The sequence below is a fragment of the Lepidochelys kempii genome, chromosome 2 (genome assembly GCF_965140265.1).
Source record: "Lepidochelys kempii isolate rLepKem1 chromosome 2, rLepKem1.hap2, whole genome shotgun sequence".
NCBI classification, from domain to species: domain Eukaryota; kingdom Metazoa; phylum Chordata; order Testudines; family Cheloniidae; genus Lepidochelys; species Lepidochelys kempii.
In genome coordinates this window covers 242,700,080-242,724,487 of record NC_133257.1, presented here as the reverse complement: position 1 = coordinate 242,724,487, position 24,408 = coordinate 242,700,080, and the positions used below count along the sequence as shown (strand labels likewise).

Here is a 24,408-nt window from a genome sequence, read left to right as displayed (position 1 = left end):
AAAGATATATTCACCATGGTCAGCCTTCCTACTAAAAGGTTTTCCCTGCAACAGAGTGTAATAGAAGATCATGATGGCAGAGTTCTTACTGAAGGTGGTGATATCAAACACAGGTGGATGGATTATTGCGCCAATCTCATCAGAGCCACTTACAATGCAGGACAACAGAAAAGAGAATACCAAGACAGTCTTGAGGGAGGAAGGGGTCTGTGCTATTATGAAAATGAAGCCTGTGATAGCACCTAAGTAGATAACGTAACTAGAATTGCTAAAAGTGATTGGTGACAACTGTATTGATCTTGTGGAAAATTTGCAACAATGCATGGTGTACATAATTCAGGTTTGCATTAAGTGAATGATAGAAGCAGAGCTATCACCACAACCAGCTGGTTTCAGAGAGGTGTGAGACACGTGATCATATTGCGAATATATGTCATGTCCTATTGAAAAATGCAGACCGTATAATCACCCATAGATTGTTTCATTGGTTTCTCCAAAGTGTTTGATGTCATCTGGCATGACCGTCTCTGAAGGATACTGCCAAACATGGGGATTCCAGAGCATCTCAATGAATTAGTATCTAATGTCAGTAACAGACCATGACGTGAACAGCAGTGGCGACAGTGAGTGGTTAAACTTTTTCATTGGGCAGCGTGAGAGACCAGAAGGAACATGTTCGAAGAATTTATTGTGTGAGAAGCCCTGGAAGTTTTTGAAAAGAGGCAGGAGCTGGGATTTCTGTTGGTTGCAGCGAAGAGCATCATACCTAAATTTAGTTAAGAGGGGTCCACCATCAATGCTATGAATGTAGAAGTCTGTAAAAACTGTTAGTGAGGAATATGGATTATTCCTGAATGTGGTGAAAACTAGATGGATGTATGTTGAAACAATAACAGGATGCAAGTGGACATGACAATTTAACAGTCAAGTGGTAGAGGCAGCAGATAAATCTAATCATTTGGGATCAGATCTATCTAACGAAGGAGTCTACACCAAAAAAATTAGAAGATCACCAGGGATGGCTTGCTCAGCCATGGTTTTCCTTATGAAAGTGTGGAAAGACCATGGCATCTTGGAATGTACAAAGGTTCAACGGGTGAAAAGCTTAAGCTTTCTCCATTGTTACTTATGAGTGGAATCCTGGGGAACAAATGCTGCTGACAAAAAGAAAATTGAAGCCATTGAGATGTGGTGCTGGTGAAGACACTTGTATCTCCTGGATGGGAAAGACAAACACTTACATTGGAAATATTATTGGCGAGAAGCAGACACCACTCTCGGAAATCAGCAAGTGCAAGCTTACATACTTGGGTCACTGCCTGTATAAGAATGAGAATAACCTGGAGACAGTTAATGGAAGAGGTGGTGGCGGGCCATTTGTAGTAAGGAACGACCAGCATAGAGATGAATAAATTGTGTGTGGCCTATCATTGGGAGGTCAGTTGCTGAGTGTGCAAGTGAGTGATGGATCAAAAACTCTTCAAAAGTTTCTAAGACGTCACCTGTATTCAGACAGGAATAAATGGATTTTACTTACTTACCTACTTCCTAACAAGCTGGAGTTCATTGACTTGAGTAGCATGCTGATGTAACTTATAGTATTGTTAATGTACTCAGTACTTACTCGGTAATTGTTCTGTGGAGGCTGACAAAAACTTATGCATCACCATTTATGTAGTCTTCATGGCATGAGAAGGAGAGAAATTGAATCAGTGTTCATTAGTGTATCTCATAAGATTTGGCTTTATAAATTTTTGTCTTTGGTTAATTTAAACAAAAACAATAACTAGAAAATCTTCCACCTAATGTCAAGGGGTTCAATGTCTCATGTCTGTCTTAGTAGTCATACAGTTCCTTAGGGATGCATATTTGTTTTTGCCTGTTTCAGTGATCGTTGTGGAGAAGACCCAAACCAGAAAGTAATCCATGGGGTTATTAACTCCTTTGTTCATGTTGAACAGTATAAGAAAAAATTCCCCCTAAAGGTAAAAATGCATGATTGCTTGATGTATTTTTAATTGTGAATGTTAATATTTTAATACCTTGTATTATTTGTCCTTGATTAGACTTTCTTGATTTAGTTTTATCAGGAAATTTTTGAGTGTCCTTTTCTGAATGAAACAGGGGAGTATTATAAACAAGAAGCTTCAAACTTATTGCAAGAGTCAAACTGCTCACAGTATATGGAAAAGGTAAGAAGCCCTACTTTGACTTGCATCTATTGTGTATATATAAAACATCTAAAGGCAGAGTACAGAACAAGTTAATTACTTTTTATACAATAGAATGTTAAAATGTTGATTATTTTAGAAGGGAAAGATTTTTGTACTAATTTTCCTCCTGGTGGTACAACTATATGCACTCAAAATGAAAAATAGATGGTTTTTATTTTGAAGACATGTTAGTTTCTATAATTCTGTCTCATTACCTTGGCCAATGAGAACACACACATGGTGGTATCCTTTGACAGAGTGAACATAGATATCATACGGATGGCAGAGAGGCTTTCCAGAAACCTTGTTAACCAGCTTATGAAATTAATTATATTTAAAGAACATAAACTGGCTGGCAAGACCAAAAATGAGGTCTTTACTTGCTGTCTGCACTGCAGAAAGTTGTTCCATAATTATTTCCCCATTTTAATTGTCTTCTACCTCTATCATGTTCATTTTATTACCTGGAGAGGACAGGGTCACAGAAGCCAGGACAGAATAAAGTTGCAAGAGGAGGAGCATGGTCAGCAACTTTAGATCTTACAAACTATATAATGAGGTTTGAGCCTAGTCAGTAGTTGTGAGTCACCAATGCAAACAGGAATTAATGCAAGAAATAAAGTTAATGATTCAGTAGGTCGCACTCTTCTCTCTGAATTAGCATTGAACTAATGCCTCAGTGTCATGCACAAATTCAAATTTGCCTTCTCCCTTCTTAAATTCTCAAATCATATGCAATTCTCCTTTCCTCTCCTAAACTGTTCTGTAGTATTTATCTGTTCTATAGCTTGAAAATTTGCCTATAGGTTTTAGGTAGATTAAAAGATGAAGAAATGCGATGTCGGAAATACTTACACCCCAGCTCATATGGCAAAGTAATTCATGAATGCCAGCAACGAATGGTAGCTGATCACCTGCAGTTTCTGCATGCAGAATGCCATAATATCATCAGACAAGAGAAAAGAAGTGGTAAGTCTCACAAAATATTAAATGTTCTGTAGGTGTTGTGTATGATGTTTTACTTTGCAATTGATTATTTCAACAGATAGAACTCTTCCCTCTGCATTAACATTGAACTAGTGCCTCAGTGTCCTGGACAATTCCAGTATTCTCCTTCCCTTTTTACCTACCCAGCCTCTGCTTAAAATAGCATAACTTGTAAGACTTAGTTCCTGTATTACTTATATTTATGCATTTCCAAACAGTACTAGTTTCTCATGATTCCAGCTTTTTTTGGAAGTGAGGAAGAACAAATGTCAGAGAATCCTACTGCTCCAAAGTGTTGGTACATATGCCTTTTTACATATGTCTGAGGAAATTCCCCTGATGTCAGACTTTCTTAGACTGCAATCCACAGGTGCTTTCTACCCTGACCTTGGTCTTCTTGCTAAGGGGATAGCTACTGAAATGACCCAGTGTGTCTCAAAGTAATAAGCACCTTCCAAGGCACAGGAAAAATCCAAACTGCTTTTTTTTTCTTGTAGCAGCCCATTTAATAAACTTTATCTCGCCTCTTACTATATGCTCTTCAGATTATTTCTTCGAGTGACCCCTGCACATTTCCCACTATTGGGAGATGTATCTGTGTTGCTAGAATCTTGTAGAAGCAGTGTTTACTGCTAGTCAGATTCTTGTTCATCCAATGAAATATCTATATCCTTGACACCTGATGGTGGTGTTAATTTAGGCATCTAATTCTGTAAAGATGGGCTGGGAATTTAAGATGGCCTCACTATGTCCTGTGTGGATGTTGATGGATATTTACAAATAATTCTTCAGGAGGTTTCCTCTATCATACCAATCCTGCACTTGGGTTGGTTATATTCCTTGCTTGTGTATGTAAAGTAGGAATTGCTGGACAGATTCATTCTACTATAAGTCTGTGTCTGGGATGCAGAAATATGAATTTCTATCTATTAATTTGTTCCTTGACACTGGCTTGTAATAACTCACCAAGAGGAGAGAGGGATAAGCAGTGTTCCTATCACAAATATTCCTAGCTACACATTTTCAGGATTAAAGTTCGGTATTTTATTTCACATTTTCTTTCATCAAGTTTTTGTATTGGATGGTAGACTCCTTTTGCTGTCTCCTAGGAAACAATCGCTTAGATATTTTAGAAGTTTTCTAAGCTGATGTGGAGCAAAGTGGGAAAAGTCTAGCAGAGGATGCCAGAGCTCTCCAGATTTGCCACCCATTACCTGCTGACATGGAGGTCTAGGAAGATAGAAGATAGGAAATAAATTAGCCTAATGGTGTTCTACCTTTTTCATACTGGGCCACTGCCTCTTGTCTCTCCACTCCTATCTGGAACTCTTTCAATTTAACAATATGTGAAGTGTAGGTTGTTTAACTCCACCAATTACCAGGTGAAAATTGATGTGTGTTTCAACCTTCATCCTTCCTTTTTTCTGCTTTTCGCTTTAGCTTTATGTTCAATATTTAGATTATTTATTTCATAAGATTTTTCAAGGAAAGGGACAGTTTTATTTTAATATTGGTAAAGATCCATGCAGATTTATGGTGCTATGTAAATGTTAATTTAGAGTAGTGGATTTTTGAAGTATATTGTGTAAAAAGTATGTTTTTATTGCAGACATGGCAAATATGTACACTTTGCTTCGTGCTGTGTCAAGTGGTTTACCTCATATGATTCAGGAACTACAAAACCATATCCATGATGAGGGCCTTAGAGCAACCAGCAATCTTTCTCAGGAAAATGTAAGTTTCATGTGGCAGCTGAGTTAACCTATCTTATTACATTCCTGATGAAATCTTTTTTGCTTTCTTCCCTAGGCTGATTTAGTTTATTGCCTACAGATGAGTGGTGGCACTGAACAGAAACATGAGTATCATGTTGTTGCTTATAAAACACCCTATTAAACAATCTGTTTTTTTTATTTTTTTCATTAAATCTTGTTTATATTAAATAGATTTAGAACTTTGTGCACAAATTGCAGTTTTTGATCAGCTCTCAGTTGTGTAATGCATTGATTCAGGTTTTTTAATTTCTTCTTGCTGGATCAACTTGATGAATTTTTTTTTTTTTTAAATAATTGTGTGAAGTCATCATGGCAAATGGCCTTCTGCTGTTAAAAGGTGCTCTTGTTCTGCTAAATTTTGTTCCCAGATGGTTGCCGATGGGTCATTTTGGTTCATTAGGAAACAAAAATATCACTTGGTTTGATTAAATGTTATTTGTAAATCGGGGCATCCTGTGCTAGTACTAGAAAAGTCTTTTTCACTTAGTTGCTGTATAGTAGCAGTTGTACAGCTGCATAGTCCCACCCTTGCATCAGAATTTCTGAAAGTACTTTGACTATTGAATTGTTCTGCTCAAATGTTTTTGTTAAAGTACTCGCTTCTGATATCCCTTGTGGAATGTGCCTGTGGCACTGCAGAAAAGCAGGGCTTCCACCTACAGTTCTGTTCACACGTTTATACAGCACTACTTTCAACTTGACATCTAGATCTGATGTTCGCTTTAGGAGGGCAGTTCCTGTCGTCCTTTTTTAAATTGGAACTCTCAGCCCACTTTTCTAGAAGGCGGTACTGTTATTTAGACTCTCTCAAGTGTCAATATGCAGAGGCTACCTTGAAGAAAAAAGTTGACTTATTTTAATAACTGTGGTTTTAGAAGAGAGGCTTGGGGTTGACATCCATTTATCATCTTAATTCTGAAAGTTTGGTGCCATATTTCATGCCATGTTTTGGTGCTTATGTCTCAAGGGCACATCTTCTCCAGGCCATTCCCAAAACTCAGCAGTGCCATGGCTGCATCCTACTAGTGTGAATATGCAGGAGAAGCTGTCTTAAAGATTCAGTTACTTGTTAGTGACCTTGATTTTTGGTGGTGATCTTCCTCCAGAATAACCATGACAATCTATTGATATTAATTTTTTACATTTTTGTATAGCTATTGAATTTTTCAATAAATCTGTTCTCTGTATTGTGTATTTTTAGATGCCAACTCAGTTTGTGGAGTCAGTTTTGGAAGTACATAGTAAATTTGTTCAACTTATCAACACCGTTTTGAATGGTGACCAGCACTTTATGAGTGCCCTTGACAAGGTAATTTTTCACAATATAGTAAACAACACTACACTCCAGAATATGTAATCTTTTTTTTCACCGGAGCAATAAAACAATACCCTTGAGAGAACTCTCATGGAGGTCTCTTGTTTTAAAGCAAAGAAGAAAAAAAACTAAGTAATTTAGTACTCTCAAAAACAGATCCTGCGTACAAAGGAAACAGTCACATTTCTTCCAACCATTGGTACTTGAGTTCAACCTAAAAGGATGGACAGCTTTCTCATCAAAACAGCTGTTTAAGATCCTGAAATGAAAATGGATCCCTTATCTCCAACTAATGTGAAAATAATATAGTATATTTATAATATACTGTGTCTACTAAGCAACTTTTAAACAACATCAAAACTGCCTTTTCTCTTGGCAATAATGAATTAGACTCTGATCACTGAAGTTGCCAGGTATGTTAAATAAACATTAATTTTGTATCTTGTTGCAAATTACTTGATTGTACAGAGTTGTGTTGAAACTGTTCAATTGCTCAACATGGGTAATTGCCCTGTTCTGATTACTTACCGTTTTCAAGACCGAGGTTTATATAACTGATTTGTAAAATGTGTAGCCAGTTAAGGCATTTGTTCCTAGGTCTACAATTGGCACCGTATAAATATAATGCAAGTTAGGTTGTTGTAGTAGTAGTAGTAGTTCATTTTATAATAGCATGACTAGGCTCTCTGAAGATCAGGTGTCTGGTTTCCTCAAGAAAAGGTACATGGTATCTAATGCCTTCCACCAGTTGTTAATTTATTGGACCAGGATTATAATTTTCACATGTACAATATTTTAACTACTAAACAAAATTTTCTTCTCCCCGGTCACCAAACTCTGGACAGCTTATGTCTTAGATTTTTGTCGGGGATAAAGATATTGATTAGGATAAATATTGTATATTTGCAATATCACTTTGTTTTTCTATTTTGGGGGTATATTTTGAGCTTCTATGAGTTTTGTCCGTTTTTGTCATATCCTATATTTTCTTAATACAAGGCTTTTCAGGGGGCTTGTAGCCATGTATCAGGATGTTGCTGAACCACATGATGCACTGTGCAGAAGAGTTATAGGTTTGACCATATTCCTGCAGGACACCTCATCTGTACAGATGAGTTTTGGCATTAAGCTTCATAATGTAATATAGAAAGTTAATGGTTGTCTGTGGTGATAAATATTGCCTATATCATATGTCAATTAAGTGTTCATTGAATTTTGAAGCTTAAAATTCCATACCTACATATACAGAGTATAGACAAGGTTCCTTCCAGAGAAGGCCTCTGTAACCCCTCTCCTCCAAGGACATCATGTGATTCAGCAATGTGCTGATGTTCAACACTACATCCTTTTGGAGCCTATAAGAAAAAACGAACAAACGTCAAACTCCTGGAAAACACTAAAAACACAGGAGTAGAGAGCTTCAGTGAAGCCCTTCAGCTTGCTTTCTTTGGAAAAGAGCTTGTGACCCAACAATCCTTGAATGTATATATAATTCAGAGGAACTGGTGTATGGTATTTTTTGGTTTTGCATACACTCAAGTTGTGTTGCAATTATTTTAATAAGACTTAAATATGAACTGCTCTTCAGAATACTAATGTTGACAACTCTGTTACTCTTCTCATCACTTATGCCCTGATCCTGAGTTATCATTTAATTCCCTTTTCTTCTATCTTGCATTCAGACTCTCTCCAGATCTCATCTTTACTATAATGTTTCAAAGATCTGCCTCTTCCGCTTCTCCCCATAATCCTTTAGATGCTGAGATACTTTTACAGTCTCCCCCTGAAGTTCAAATATATGCTCCTGACTTAAGGCTTTGCTGCTGCTGCTTGTATCTAATTTGATCTCTCTCTTCACTCCCCAGTGTGTACTCCCAGCCCAAATTCTATACCGTTCTGATTTCTCATCTTATTGCTCCCTTTGTGTTCTCTCACTCTCGTGTTTGTTCATCCTGCTCCCTACTTTTTGAACACCTTTCATCCTCTCTCCTCCTTTGCATTCCTAATCAAAACAGTTCTGTGACTTTGCTTTCCATAGCTGACTTGCTCACCTGTGCTATTTACTTCTCCCCTTTGGTCCTTCACAGTCTCACTTAATAAATATCACTGCTTACGATTTGCTCATTGTATATTATTTCACGTTATTTGTGTCAATAATTATCTCCCTCTTTCTGTCCATTTTTCTGTTTGTCTTTTTTTAGGACAGTCTTTGTCCTGAAGAACTTGGTGTCTTCATAACTCTCTGTAAATCACCAAAGCAAAAGTTCAAGTATTCCTTACTATTTGTCTTTATTGTGTATTTCTACATAGGCTCTAACATCAGTAGTAAACTATAGGGAACCCAAGTCGATCTGCAAAGCGCCTGAGTTGGTAAGTAACAAATATTGTGCTGTAATAGTGATCGTAGTTTAAAACAAAAACCCAAGCCCTCAAAACAGTCATTATTAACACATGGTGATCACCAAATTAAAATAATTTTCACTTACTGAATCATCTTCAAAAGCCTTTTTTTAAAATAGGCATTTAACCTATTGAACCCACACAAAACGTGCATGTTCTGGGCACACAATATGACGTGCCTTTGTTTCAAAATGTGGCCCTTTGTGTCTTGTTTGTGTCATTTGTAAGCTGAGCTCTGTCATGTTTTAACCCGTATTTAGTAGTTGCAGATACCTTCAAACACTGTTGTTCTCTAGCTTGACAAGTCAATTTTGTTTTGCTTTTTGTTTTTTTTACTTGAGCTGGCCAAGTATTGTGACAACTTGCTGAAGAAATCAGCCAAAGGAATGACAGAGAATGAAGTAGAGGATAAACTTACAAGTTTCATTACTGTTTTCAAATACATTGATGACAAAGACGTTTTCCAGAAGGTAACCTCCAATTTTTAGTGAATGTTAAACGAAAAATGTAATTTAGCTAAACCGTTTTACATTGGATGTTTGTGTTCACATTCTTTTTTAAAAAAACCTCACATCTGAGAAAATATTTTGCTTACTTTGTTTTGTTTCATACAGTTCTATGCCAGAATGTTGGCAAAACGATTAATTCATGGTTTATCTATGTCTATGGACTCTGAAGAAGCCATGATTAATAAACTAAAGGTAATATGAACTATCTTTCAAAATAATATAAACAGCAGCAGTAACTGTTGAAGCATGTCTTGTTTAAGAGGAGTCAGCAGAGGATGCCAAAATTAATTTAGCAATTGGTAGCTGCTGTTGCCAGTAGGTGATATGAAAAATCACAACATCATCTGTTCTGAATTCATGTATTGATACACACAAAATCCATTACCCGGAAAACCCCAAATATTATAAGTAGTTCCTTATTTTGGGTAGTTGTATAAAATGTGCCACTTGATCCATATTTCCATAATAGTAGTATCAGTCAGTGAGCAGAACTAAGGCAGTCCATTAGAAACTTTCAGTTTTGTAAGTTAGTATTGGGCAAGGACAAATTTTAGAAATAAGTTGTATAGAAAAGCAACCCTGTTAAGACGGGTAATATAATTTTACATATGAAGGCATTATTGGCTATACTATAGATGGCAGGCATTAGCAATATAGAAGTCTGTGTATCAATACTGTTTTGTGGATGTGTACAATATATTAAAGAAATATATATAAATAAATATGTGTATAATATATTAAAATAATTATGTTACCTAAGAAATGTATTTAAATGTTTCATTACAGCAAGCCTGTGGTTATGAGTTTACCAGCAAGCTCCATCGAATGTATACAGACATGAGCGTTAGCGCTGATCTCAACAATAAATTCAACAACTTTATCAAAAACCAGGATGCCATTATAGATTTGGGAATTAGTTTTCAGATATATGTTCTACAGGTACTAATGAATAATTTATTGCTATTCAGTTATTGGTTTCTTGTATTTCCATAACAAGTAAACAATTTTCTAAAATCTAACTAATATGAACATTTCTCAGACTGAAATTGACAACTTATAAATTTGATATCACTATTTAACAATCCTGATGATATAAAACAGCCTATTATTCCTAGCTTTTTTGAAAGATAGTCTACCCTCTACACTGCATAATGGTAAGATAGAAACAAAGGCCTTAACAGGTTTCTTACCTAGAGCAAAGGCCTCACAACAGTATGCATTTTAGTGAGTCTTACAAGTCCTTTTCTAACTCATATGTCTTATAACTTGACTTGAACTATAGGACCAGTTCTTAAGAGGAAGATTTTGTTTAGTGTGTATGCTCCTTGGAGCTCATTTTAACATGTTAGAATGTTAATTTTTTTCTCCCCCCACCCCCAGGCTGGCGCATGGCCTCTAACTCAGGCTCCTTCATCAACATTTGCAATTCCTCAGGAACTGGAAAAAAGTGTACAGATGGTAGGTTAGTAGTTTCTTGCAAATTTGTAGCAAATTTAATAATACTTTATTAGAATCTCAAACAAAAAGCTGGTAATTGTTATCGTGAGGCCACTGTGTCTGTTGGGTGTATACATAAACCACAATTATTCAGGCTCCAGTTATCTGAAATTTGAATGAGTTCCCCAAATGAAAGTCTGATCTTATGAATTCCAGGTTTTCAAATTTTAGCTGTGCCCTTCTAGCTCTTCAAATAATTGAAATTTGTAGGAACATACCTTCTGAGCTCAAATGTTGATTCCTAATATTCAGGGGGAAAAGATGATCTTTTGTAATATCAAATCTTAACACATATAAGTATCTTGTCCTGTGATTCAGAGGAGCCCTTGAAAACCAAGATTCTGACTGTTCTGCATGAAAGCTCTTCTTGCACTTTTCAGAACAGTATGGATGTTTCCCCCTGTGCTCCTTGCCTTTGTCCAAAAATCTCCATCCACCCCTATTGGCATTCAGAATGCTGTATGATTGCATTTTGTCCTCCATCCTAGAAGTGGCACCATTTCAGAGGCCCTGTATTTTTATTATATTCTTGTATTCTAAATTCTAGTTACATGTACCTTGTATATATTTAAAATATACAAGATATCTATGTTGACCTGTGTCAACATGTATGTAGGTTGTGAAGCGCATAGGAAAGAAAGCATATAGAAATGAAAAATATTTTTACGTTATCAGAAAAACTGAAGTCTATAGAAGTGTACACATACAATTTCAGGATATAATCTTAAATTAATGTCTAATGGAAAACATCTATATTTGCTGTAAAGTGTCCTTTTGCTACTTAATAAAAGTGTTTAAAGTTTTTTAATGAAATATTCCAATTTCAACTTTAGTATATTAAGCAATATTAAATCTTGTAGTACATCAAACAAGAAAGTATTCTCATACTATACTCATTCCACCAATCCTGGCACTGCTGGGAAGTCCCATCCCATGGCTGTTATCACTGATGCAGTTCTCTAGAAGATTCCTGGAGGTGAATATACAGCCTTTATTAGAAGGTGACTCCTCAGCATGCTTCTAGTATGCGGCTTCTGCAACAGCTTTCTCCCTCAAACCTATTAGGAGGCCCTCTTCACTACTGTTATTAGATGGGAACATTTTTATGCTCTTCCTTTTGTGTCTTTCTTCCCTCACTGGCCTTAAGAGCCACCAAGAGACATACCCACCCACAAAAGGTCTCCACTGTTAGCCAATGAAAGCAGCTTTGCCTTCACCACTTGTACACGCATTCTGCTCCTTTTTCCTGTGCTGTCAACAGCTATGCCTCAGCTTGCTAAACTAGCAACGCCCCCACTCAGCAATGATTCCAAAGATGTCCAGCGAGGGCAAGACTAAGAAGGAGTCAAGTAGCCCCTACTCCACTTCTGGAATTCCTTCCGTTTTGATTCTCTTTTTAAATAATGGTCTGACCCCTTCTTCGTTGACTTGGGCTTCTGTCTACTCCCTTTTAGCATTGCCTTTCTTTTCCTGTTCCCAAGAATTTTTATTGTGCTCCAGGTTCTTGATCCCCCATGTTCCTCCGATAGTACAGTGACAGGAATTGGATATATGACTTAATAGCTACCTTACTTATGTTTTTGGTCAAAGGCAATGTTTCTCCCTACTTCCCAGGACTCTCCAGTGTAAGGTCCTGCAAGGATTCCTTTTTAATTTTTGGCCATTGTTCTTCCGGGTTTTCAAGGGCCTTCTCCTTTAGTATGCACCACACGTCTCCAGAGATTCAAAGGCAAAAATGTCTGGGGGGAAAAAAACTAAAACCTCAGAGGGTTGTAAGCTTTTGTGAGTTGATTCAGATATGGACAGTAGGTTAGTCTGAACTGAGCGCCTTACCTTAGTTGAAAATTGAAGCTCTCCAGATTTTCTTTTCTCCCTATTTCCCCAGTCCCCTGAAAATAAAAAAGCCAATAGGGAGGCTACCTGAAGCACGTTGCCCACCCCTCAAGACCTCTGATATAGAAATCTTGAATCCATTTTCAAGGAATTAGGATTCCTGTTCTACAGTCCATCTTGTGGCTTTGATCTGTCTGGTTACTTCTAGAGCCTCACTGTCTTACCTAAAAGCCTTCAGTAAAATGTAGAAACCATACTGGGAAGGTAAAACATTTGTTAAAGGTCCCTGTGATGATATATGCTATTTGAGTTCTGTGCTATGCTGTGCTCCACATATAAACAATATTTCAATTGACCATGATTCAGGCTCACTTCACAGGTATGTTCTTTGGAGGAGATCCTAGACATCACCATTGAGGAATCCTCAGATCTGAATGAGCTTGAGTTTCCTTGGGTGAACAAGGAAAAACATCCAAAAACCAGATTTAGGCAGTACTGATACTCTGCCTTTCACTCAAAGTATCTTTTCTCTCTCTTTTCAGAGCAGACCCAGAGGTTACTATTCTAGATGCTCTTTCCGGCAGTGCAGGCTTTCAAATCCCATGCTTCTGTCAAGCAACAATGAAGAGTGGTTGACTCACACCCCACTTCTGCCCATCAAGGAGAGACTAAATCTGTCTTCTTCGAGTGCTTGCACGTGTCCATTCCAATGTAGGGGTGTGTATGCCCTGAGCAATTGCTGGAATATTTTCCCCATAGTGGTATCCGTCAAATTGGCTCTACCACCCCTTGGTACTGTGCGCTAACAGTGCCAGTATAAGGGACCCTGCTGAGCTCGCACCCCTCAGTTCCTTCTTACTGGTTGCTGGAACTTCCCTCGTTGCTCGCTGGAACCGGTTCATAACGGTTGCTGGAACTTCCCTCGTTGCTTCGGCAATCTTCTCCAGTGGTTTCCTCTCATTTGTTGCGTGTGTGTATATATAGTTATAGTAGCTAGTTAGTTTGAAAGTAGTTTTAGTAATCTTTTGAAACCAGACACCTCTACACTTGTTGAAGAGGCTTGTCCACTCCCCGGTGACAAGGTATGCCTCCCTCAGTCACCAGGCTTTAAGCCGTGCTCTTCCTGTAGCAAGTCGATGCCATTGAATGACCTGCAGTCGAGTTGCCAAAATATTTAGCGGAAACTCACAGGAAGGATCGCTGTCAGATCTGCAAGGAGTTCAAGCCCCGCACCCAGAAAGACCAGGCAGCGAGACTGAAGGTCCTCCTGATGAAGGCAGCCCAGAGGCTAGCATCGGAGCCGCAATCAGACTCTGCACCGAGAACCTCTGCTTCGATGTGGAGAGCGCTTCCCGCCAATCGAGACTCTCAGCACCACTCCGCCTTGCCCAAGAAGAGGCACCACAAGCACTGAGACAAAAGTTGCTCCCTGATACCAAAAGGGAGCAGGCAAGGGGACAGGAATAGTGTGAGACTCATATCTTGCCAATCTCCCTCTCTGGCACTGATGCAGCCCCCACCATCAGCACCGCTACTGACTCTGGTTCCACATACCCCATCGAGGGATGCACCATCCTCCAGCAGGCAGCGTACCAGACAGTTTGTTGTACTGTCCACTCTGGAGGCATATGCAGCATCTAGGGACTTGCTCATGCAAGTACCAGGATCCTCTGACATCCAGGACTTGGTGTCGTCGAGTGGCAAAGAGCCCTTCCCCAGCCTCCAAATGGCACTGAAACCACTCTCCAGGGGTAAACCCCCTCTAATTGCCTCACCCCACATGTCCCCACAGAACCACTAACTGGCACCGGGAGGATTAACACCTCCATGGTCCCCTCACCTTAGCTCATCTTCCTCATCAGGGTTGGAGGTGAGGTCCTATTTTTCCCACCACTGGGAGCGCTCACGCTACTCCCCGCACCTGTCCTACAAATACTGGGATATCTAGTACAATGGTGCCTCGAACACGTGGACCATGAGGACAGGCACCGATGCAGTGGCCTTTTTGGAACCTCTGTGGGTTTCCACCAGGCCAGGGCACCGTCTCAAAGCATTCTTATTCGGTAGCCTCAGAGGGTAGGGCGCTTCGGATTCCGTGCTGCAAGACACCAGACCCTGGTCTCTGCTGTTGAGCCCAGTACTGAGCCTGGTACCAAGCTGCTGGAGCATGTCGCTCAGGTCACTGCTGACACAGAGGAAAGAGCAGAGTCCTTACCCGCCTCCCCCTCTTCTTCCCCAGATGATACCCTGGTAGCCACCAGTGCATCTCCACCCCAGGATGACCACAAAGCCCACCAGGACTTATTAAAGCAGTGGCCTTGAATTTGGGCATGCAGGCGGAGGTGGTGGAAGAGATCACACTTGGCCTTCTGGACGTTTTGGCAGTGGCAGGCCCCTTAGGAGTGGTTCTTCCCCTCAATGAGGCGATCATGAAGCCCGTTAAGGCTCTCTGGCAGATCCCCGCTTCTCTCCCGTCTACAGCTAAACGGGTGGAGGAAAAATATTTTGTACCTGCTAAGGGCTGCAAATTCCTATTCTCTCCCCCTTCTCCCGGGTCCTTAGTGGTGGTAGCCGCTAATGATAGGGACCATCAAGGTCTAGCGGGGCACAGACCTAAGGCGAAGGGTCCCCAAAAGCTGGACTTGTTTGGCAGTAAAGCCTGCTCCACAGGGAGAGTGCAGCTCTGCATAGCAAACTAGTAAGCCTTGCTAGGTCACTATATAATTTTGCCTTGTGGGAAGCAATGCAAAAATTTAAGGTTCCCCAGGGTGCCAGGCAGGAGTTCTCTTCCCACGTAGACAAAGAGAAGACACTGGCCCGGGCCTCCCTGCAGGCAGTCTTAGACGCCGCTGATTCCACGGCCAGATCAATGGCCACGGCTGTCACCATGTGCAGAAGCTCGTGATTACAATCCTCTCGGTTTCCTTAGGAAATGCAGCAGACGCTCCAGGACCTTCCATTTGAAGCAAACAGATGCTAAGCTGTAGATGCTTTATTGCCCTAAAGACTGTAAGGCAACTTTGAAGTCTCAGGGCCTGTATATTCACCTGCAGCATCTAGAAGGCATTATAGGCCCCAGCAGTCTGGGCATTTCTACTCTCAACTGCCCAGACACCTCCAGAGGAGGAGAAAGAACAAGGCATTCATGCTGTTGCAGTCTGTCCCTTTGAAGCACCCTTCATTTCAGGATCCAGTTACCTCTATTTTTCCCAACTGTCTGTTCCATTTCCTCAGCGCCTGGAACCACATTACCTCGGACCTCTGGGTCCTAAACACAGAAGAAATTGGGTAAACCCTCCAATTTTTGTCAACCCCACCTTCCCACCCACCCTCGAAAGCCGGGGCGCGAAAAGCCGAAAGCCGAATCCCGAAAGCCGATCCCGAAAGCCGGGGCGCGTGCAGGCGGGGGGGAACTCAGACCGATCCTAGATCTGTGATAGCTCAACTACTGTCTCAAGAAGTTGAAGTCCTGCATGGTCTCCTTGACCTTCTTCATCCCTTCACTGAATCCAGGGGACTGTTATACCACCCTCAACTTGAAAGACACACACTTGCACATATCAATTTTCCAAGGACACAAGAGGTTTCTAAGATTTGTTGCAAACCAGACCCATTACCAATTCATGATTCTGCCATTTGGCCTATCAGCTCCCCATGGGTCTTCACCAAGTGTATGGTAGTAGTAGTGACTTTTCTCAGAAAAAGGGGAGTTCACATTTTCCTGTATCTCGGTGATTGACTAATCAAGGGTCAGGCCAGAATTCAGGGGGAGCCCGACATAGATCTCGTACATTCGACCTTCCCGACTTTGGGGCTATTAATAAATGACCAGAAGTCTATTTTTATCCCCATCAAACAAATAGAGTTCATCGGGGCAGTTCTTGACTATTTGCAGGCAAAGGCCATGCTCCAGGAGGACCCCTTCTCAACTTTGATAAGCTGCCTTCTGGCACATCCGATCATCTCACCTACCAGGTGCACAGAACCAGATCTCAGATCGCCTCAGCTGGTCCTTCTCTCCTCACCATGAGTGGTCCCTTCTCCTGGATATCACAATGGACATCTTCCAAAAGTGGGGTAGTTCCCATATACACTTGTTTGCAACCCATGACAACAGGAAATGCCAGCAGTTCTTTTCCTTGAGGGGACCTAGCCCTGGGTTTATTATGGATGTCTTCCTGTTAGCATGGATAACTTGCCTGTTTTATCCTTTCACTCTTCTTCCCCCTCCCTTCCCCAGTTAATTAACAAGGTTCTGTCGAAGATCAAGCAAGACCAAACATGAATCATCTTTATGGCCCGGACAGCACTAAGGTTCATCACCCTCCTAAACCTTTCAGTGAAGGTCCTAATCTAGCTTCCACTGCTGGATTAATCACACAGGACCATGGCCAGTTGCTCCACCTGAACCTCAGCTCTCTTCATTGATGGCCTGGAACCTTCATGGCTGAACTCTGAAGAGCAGGCTTGCTCAGAGCAGGTTCGTAAAGTCCTACTGGGCAGCAGAAAAACCTTCCACTAGGGCGACATACCTGGCGAAGTGGAAATGATTCTCCATCTGGTCTTCTAAGCCTGGTGTTCTACCTAAGCAGTCCTCATTGCAGCTTGTTCTGGAATATCTCCTACTTTTGCAGCAGCAAGCCCTAGCTTTTTCTTTAATCAAGGTCCACATGGCAGCTAATTCAGTCTTTCATCTGAAGGTCGACAGTAGGTCAGTTTTCTCTCACAAGATGATAATTTGTTTTCTCAAAAGGATGGAGACCGTGTTCCCTCAGATAAAGGAGCTCATATCTTTCCCCCCCTCCCCCCCCGAACATAAACCTTGTCTCATCAAAACTGACGAGCCTGTCCTTTGAGCCCTGAGCAACACACTCACTGTTGCACCGTGCTTGGAAGGTGGCCTTTTTGGTGGCCATTACATCAATCAATCAGGAGAGTTTCAGAGATCCGAGCCCTCACCTCGGACCCCTGTATACAGTTTTCTTCAAATATAAAGTGAAGCTACACCTGCATCAAAAGTTCCTCCCAAAAGTGTTTTCTCAATTCCACTGCAACCAACCAATTTTCCTACCAGTATTCTATCCTAAGCTGCATGCAGATAGGGAGGAATGTCTTCATTCCTTGGATGTCAGACGAGCTCTGGCATTTTATATTCAGAGGACCAAATCGTTCCATAGATAACTGCAGCTCTCCTTAGCTGTAGCAGAGAGAATGAAAGGGCTTCCCTCTCTGCTCAGAGGATTTTGTCTCAGATCACATCATGTATCCAGGCATGTTATGACCTTGCAGGGGCTCTCCCTCTGCCAAACCTGATCGCTCATTCCACAAGATCTCAGGCCTCTTCAGCGACTTTCCTGGATTAAGTTCCTGTTCACCATATCTGCAGGGCTGGGACCTGGTCCTCGGTGCACACGTTCTCAGCATTGCATGCTATCACTCAAGAAGCCAGAGATGAGGCCTACTTTGGTCACACAGTGTTGCAGTCTGCTTGTCCTTAAGCTCCAAGCCCACCTCCAGTGCACCTACCTGTGAGTCATCTACACTGGAATTGACATGTGAAAACACTTGGGGGGGAAAAAATGGTTACTGACCTTTTGTAACTGTTCTTCGAGATATGTTGCACATGTTCATTCCAAGGCCCACCCAGCATCTCCTATCTTGAAGTGGTTGGTAAAAAGCAACTGAAGGGCGCGGGCTCATCAGGGCCCGTTATACCAGCCCTATGAGAGCACACCAGGGGGCGCTAGAGCTGACCCAACAGATACCACCAAGGAAAAAATTCTGGCAACTGTGTCGGGGTGTGCACACACCTACATTGGAATGGACATGTGCAACACATCTCGAAGAACAACAGTTACAAAAGGTCAGTAACTGTTTTTGGTTTTTACTGGCCCAGATGAAAATCAGGACCAATGCTTTGTGATTGTCAAAGGGCTACATCATTGAACTTGTCTCCTTCTGACTAGATTCATTTCAGCCTCTCAAAGGATACAATAAAGTTTACCTCCTTATTCCAGTCTATATGGCTGATTTCACATTCATTTGTTTTGCTATTGAGAGACTTATATTATTAGTACATTGTTCTATCCTTTGATCTTTTCTTAGCTCTAAAAGTCTTCTAAAAATTCTGTTGATAATGGTGCCAGCTTCAGTGTGTGGGGGGAAATCCTTGTTTTTCATAGTTTGAACAACCTGCTTATGAGATCTCCTTTCTTCCAGCATACTTATGGACAAGTGCTCTCTCTTCTTCCAGACCATGGGTTTATGGTGCACTGTAAGAGCTCTTACTTTCCTGGGACATGGTCCTCCTAGGCACTCAACTTCACATTCACCTCAGCAAGGTGGTTCTCAGAGGTCCCACAAACTAAACGGTTCAGTACAACCTGGTCATAACCATGTGTTAGATTCTGTATCTTCTATGCATTCTGGTATCCTATCAACCCATCCTTAATTCTCCCTCTCTCCAGGCTTTGTTTTGGTATGAGACTGCTAAGGAGAGACCATATACCTGCATACCACCATTCCAACACAAGTAATTCATTTCCGCATATGGTGGAAGAGCTCCCAAGAGCTTGCACGAAGGGAAGCCTGTTTCTGACGTGATCCTGATCTTCATGAATGCAAGCTGAGAGGGGCTGGGTTAGTCACCTGGCTTCCTCGTGTACCATGTACAAGAGGGAGGCTCCGTACAGTAGCAGCTGACTGGAATTCTGGGCCACTAGGTTTATCCTGAAGAAATTTGTTTTTTTCTGGGAATCAGAATGGTCCTTGTGGAATGCTGTAACTAGTCAGCCATTACCTTCACTATCAGACAAAGGCATTCAGCTTCTGAAGAAAGGTGCTTCATGGGGGTTCTGACGTAGGCCTAAAGGAAGATGATAGAAGATCAACTGTGTATGGGAGTGTCTCTGGACTAATTGATGAACAGGCAGGCAGGTTTTCTTCAAGATCTTAGAGCTCTGGAACTTCTCAAAAATATACTTTATTTGCATCTTATAACAGCAGTTTTAATGTGTACTGCTTCAGGCATTGGGAGAAGGCAATCTGGAAAATAGACATCTTCTCCTTTAAAGTGTTCAAGCGTGCTCTTCTATACATTCCTCCTCTGTTATTATTAAAAGTCATTGCCAAGAGAAGTCGGATTGGGCCAAACTGACCCAAGGCAAAACTGTCTTTTTTTGGCCTGTCTCAAGGAGAAGTCCCTGAAACCTGCTTAAGTTCTTCCCATAGCCAAAGAACATCCTGACCACAGGGTCCTACCAAACTCCTGAACCTTAGCTTCTTGTCCCTTTCAGCTGGGAAATGAGAGGCTGAGACTTCTGGACTTTTGCTGGGCAGTATCCTGACAAGAAATAAAATATTAGAACTAAGACTTACCAATGGGTATGATCCATATTTGAAGCCTGGCATCAGCTGTAACAAAGGTTCAGTCAAGGGACTGCCTTTATATTTATCTGTTTTTTGAGAAAAGGTTCCAGCAAAATTTCAGGTTTAGATGGTGGCACTAGGAGCTTGGAGGATCTGTAAGGGAAAATCTACTGCAGTCTCACCCCTGTATTTCTAGATTTCTTCATGCAGTCGAAAGGATTGGACTACCTTTATGCTGTCCCATACACAGTCTGGTTTTGCAAGCCTTGTTGCAACTTCTGTTTGAGCTTTTTGGGGACTGCTAACTTTATCCACAGCATCAAACTAACTTCTCTTGTTACTTTTAGCTCACAGGAAAAATGAATTTGAAGATATATCTGTTAAGGAACCTCTCTCATGCAGTCCATTCCTTACAAAGGGGTCCTGTGAACCTCTCTGGAATGTGTAGTCCCCATGAATTTAGTTTTTCACATCAGTCAAGATATTTCATTTCCTTCCTTGATCGCTCCATCATTCTCTTCCTTACAATTTACTAATTCCCAGCAGTGCCAGGATTGGTGGATTGCATATGGTGTGAGAATGGGACAATTTGTTCCTTACCTGTAAATTGGTTTTCTCATATATAACAATCCACCAATCCTTTATTCCCTTCTTAAAGTTACTGTTTGTTGTTGATAGGAAATTACTGTTAGATGTGGATGCTTAAGCTTTAGAAGAATCTACTGGTAATATGAAGTACCCACTGCCTATTTAGACTGGGAACTGGATTCCAAGAATCTTCTAGAGAGCCACCTCAGTTACAAGAGCCATGCTCAAGACTTCCCAGCAATGCCAGGATTGGCAAATTGTGTATATAAATGAAGACCAATTTACAGGTGAGGAACAAAATTGTCCAATAATACTGGGAAGATACTATTAAGGACTTTTTTTTTTTTAAAAGGAAAAGAGGAGCCATTCATTTTGTTCATTTCTAAGTGAACATCTTTGTATCCTTGGACCTCTTGTCTTGTGTATATTTTCTGTGTGTGGCTTTGTAATATGAGCATGATAAATCTATATTGAAATGTCTTAAAATAGTCGCACCAAAAATCAGTTTCCAGCGCAATGAATGTGACACCTTACAGAAGCACTAAAACGTGTGTAAAAACGTAAAGGAGGAAGAAATGAACAAGATTATTACTGTGTTGAACAATGTTGTCTAAGGTTTTTCAAGAGCCCAATGATTTTAGGTGCTTCAGTTTTGGGATGTCTGGTTTGATGTGCCTTAAAAAGGAGACTACTTTTCAAGTGGTGGGTATTCAGCACTTCATGAAAATCAGAAACCTTCAAAGTTCAGGGAGGACATCCAGAAATTGATGCACCCGGAGTCACTACTCATTTTTAATAATCTTGGCAATTAGATCTTGATAACTCAGTTGTGGCAGATCTGAGGTCATATTACTCTCTAAAAACATCAGAATAGTAGTGAAATTTGCTTGTACTTTAACCTTGTTTCCAGAGACACCTCTGAAAACTGGGATGGAGTGGGTGTGGTTGCACGATCTGCGCTTGGTGATGGTTAGTCCTGCTCAATTGTTAGCCTACTAGAAAGAAATTAGGCCCTTACTTTTGTGGGTTTGATAAAAGCTAATCTGCTTACATAGTGCCTTCGTTGGCTCATCAATACTAAGCACATGTCTAGAAAAACACATTAGCAGCAGATGTAATTATATAAAATGTAAGTAGTGAAGGATAGAGGAAACCGGATTGCAAAGTGTTTCCTGCTTTCCAGGAAAAAAAAACAACCTAAAAAGTAACATATTTAAAAAGAGTTAAAACCAATTCTTTTTTATAACATGTTTAAAAACATTTGACAGGGTTCTTTAAATAACTTTAAAATGTTGGGCCATTTGGACTAAATATCACTCATAGAAATACTCTTAAAAGTGCCTACTTCAAGAGGATGTAGGCTTCAGTTACGTTAGGGAATTATTCCGAAATACAGACTGTGCTCATATCTTGTTCTTCCTTTTTATTGCCTCTTATGGAAAATTGTAGCGATCCTGTGCTTTGAAAATTATTAATTGGATTGTGACTGTGATGTTGAAATTTAATTTTTAACTGTTTGCAAAGTGAAACAATACTAATATGATCCACACAGGCTGGCCAATGCCACCGTAAAGGGGAATTCAATCCACCTTTGATGCTTTTGAAGGACACTCTTTGCTTTTTAAGGGTAGTATATCTCTGTGGCTCGCTGGACCCCTGTTGTGAATAATAATGAGGGGATTATCTGATGGCCATGTTGCTACTAGATATCGTCCTCTTTTTTTTTCTTTCCTTTGCAGATGTACAGAATTAAATATTAGCTACAGCTTTTACTTGTATTTCTGACTTTATTGTGCCATTTAGAGTTGTGTTAATCAAAATATGGTGCATTCTGCTTTTGACTTTATTTAGTCAGTAGAGTCTTACAACTAATTGAGCTTACTTCAGGAAGATACAAAATCTCTATAGATCTAGCTCAAAACGGCTTCAAAGAAATCATTAAGAGAAAATAATTGTTTTTCTTCTGAGCTTTTTATTCTTTTGTAATCTCTGGCTGTCAGTGGGCTATGCTCTGAGAAGTCGTCACCCCTGTGGTTGGGGAATTAAATAAAAGCTGCTTTTTGAGGTCTTTCTAATAATAACTCTTCTTTAAGCATCCACTTCCTTTAATTTATTAAAATAAATATGTATGGAGGAAATAGGTAAAATAAAAATGGGTACGTATTTGTAGTGTACAATAAATTTCTGAAATTAGAATAAATTTAATCTAAAATAAATTAATTGTATGGAACTTTCTTGATTATCTGACTCTCCAGACCTCTTAATTTGTGTTGAAAATCGGTTGTTTGTTCAAATTTTCATACCTGAGAAATTTAAAACACTAATGTAGTTTATTACATCATGTGTATCATGAGTAAGCAGTCAGGTTAGTACATAATGTTATGGTACATTTCCTGAATTATCTTTTACATTTCTTTATTGATGCAAGTTATTCTGAGAGATGTTAATCTAGATTATTTCCATATTTTTGCAGCACCATAGATAATGTGTATATATCATAATATGTAATAATTATATATGATTTGCTTTAATAGCAACATCCATCAAAACAGCTAGATCTAGCTAAATTATACCAAAACACAATTGAAGTGGGTTTTCTAATTTGATTGAAACAGTGAATCAAAATTAGTGTATGAAGGATTATGATTGCATCAAAGGAAAGGTTACAAATATAATTGTACTGTGCATATGATGATAGAAGCAACAATGTAACAACCGTAATACTAGTAATGCACTTTTAATACCCTAATTAATACTATAATAATCGTACAATATTTTAATAATTGTTATACAAATTTTATCAATTTATTCTTTTGGGATCGATATTGACAACACTTGTATTTGAACAATACTGAGCTACAGCATTGATTGTTAATTCATATGATGATTTCTTGATGTCATCTCTGACATATTCAGTCTCTAAAGTCTTAGGTTTCAAATTATAATATATAGATTTAAACATGTTTGGCTAAGACATTTTGGTCAAAACTAAAAGTTCAAATTTTTCAACTTACACCTTGTAAATATATGAAGAAATACTGTGTAGTATTTTTAAATGTGTAGGTACAAAATATTGAATATTAAATTAGTATTTCTTCTCTACTAACTATGGTAGTAATGTGACAGTGAATTATTAAGGCTATAAATAGTTATAAGTGATATAACTGAAGATGACTTTTGTTTTACAGTTTGAATTATTTTACAGTCAGCACTTCAGTGGGAGGAAACTTACTTGGTTACATTATCTCTGTACAGGTAAAATAAATGCATATTTCTGGTGTGTTGAAAACTTACAAAATAGCACATGCTTCACATAACAGGCAATAAATAATTTTCTGTTCTACATGTATATAAACTCCTTTCCAATTTGAAACAGTTTTTTATAAAGCCATGTGTCTTTTTTTTACATTCATAGTATATTAACATGGTTTTGCCCTTACTGAAGCAGCATTTCTTAATTAATCTTTTATAATCTACATTTTATGCATATAATTAATTACATCCAATTATTGGTTTAAAAAAAAAACATTGATGTATATTGTAGGCTTTAAAAGCCATGGCAGAACTTCTGGGTTATTATCCAATGAGCTGACCTTCAACCAGTTAATTGTTCTGTACTGCTTGACTGCTTGGGTGGCCTTTTAGCTTAACATGAGTACACAGAAGTTTTAAGTGAGACTAGTTTAAGTTATATTGCCAACTACCATTTTAAAAAAATTAATAATAAGTTGGCTTCCCTGGCCTGTTGCATGAGGTTCCACTCTGTGATTCACAACTAGGAGGAAGCTGGAGATGAGGGGGTTGGGCTACAGGCTGCCCCGGGGTTGCAGTGGGGAGTGAGGACTCCCCCCAGCCCTCTCTCACCGCAGCAGCTTGGGGCTGGGTGAGAGGTGCCTCTCCCCAGCCACGGCAGCTCTGGCTGG

The 24,408-nt window shown here is 39.8% G+C and overlaps 1 protein-coding gene across 8 annotated transcripts in view; it reads left to right on the top strand.

The window, feature by feature from the left end:
• Positions 1-24,408, top strand: part of CUL2 (cullin 2) — an 88,835-nt gene that overhangs the window by 47,286 nt on the left and 17,141 nt on the right. For 7 of the 8 annotated variants that reach the window (XR_012157612.1, XM_073334443.1, XM_073334445.1 and 4 more), the window contains 11 exons: positions 1,889-1,985; positions 2,082-2,192; positions 3,020-3,182; positions 4,810-4,934; positions 6,177-6,284; positions 8,601-8,660; positions 9,032-9,160; positions 9,305-9,391; positions 9,986-10,138; positions 10,580-10,657; positions 23,674-23,740. Coding sequence is in view for 7 of the 8 variants with exons in the window: in XM_073334443.1 (XP_073190544.1) it covers positions 1,889-1,985; positions 2,082-2,192; positions 3,020-3,182; positions 4,810-4,934; positions 6,177-6,284; positions 8,601-8,660; positions 9,032-9,160; positions 9,305-9,391; positions 9,986-10,138; positions 10,580-10,657; positions 23,674-23,740 (1,178 nt within the window). In the remaining variant the exon portion in view is untranslated. The remainder of the gene's footprint in view (positions 1-1,888; positions 1,986-2,081; positions 2,193-3,019; positions 3,183-4,809; positions 4,935-6,176; positions 6,285-8,600; positions 8,661-9,031; positions 9,161-9,304; positions 9,392-9,985; positions 10,139-10,579; positions 10,658-23,673; positions 23,741-24,408) is intronic. The other variant, XM_073334444.1, reaches the window with a different exon arrangement.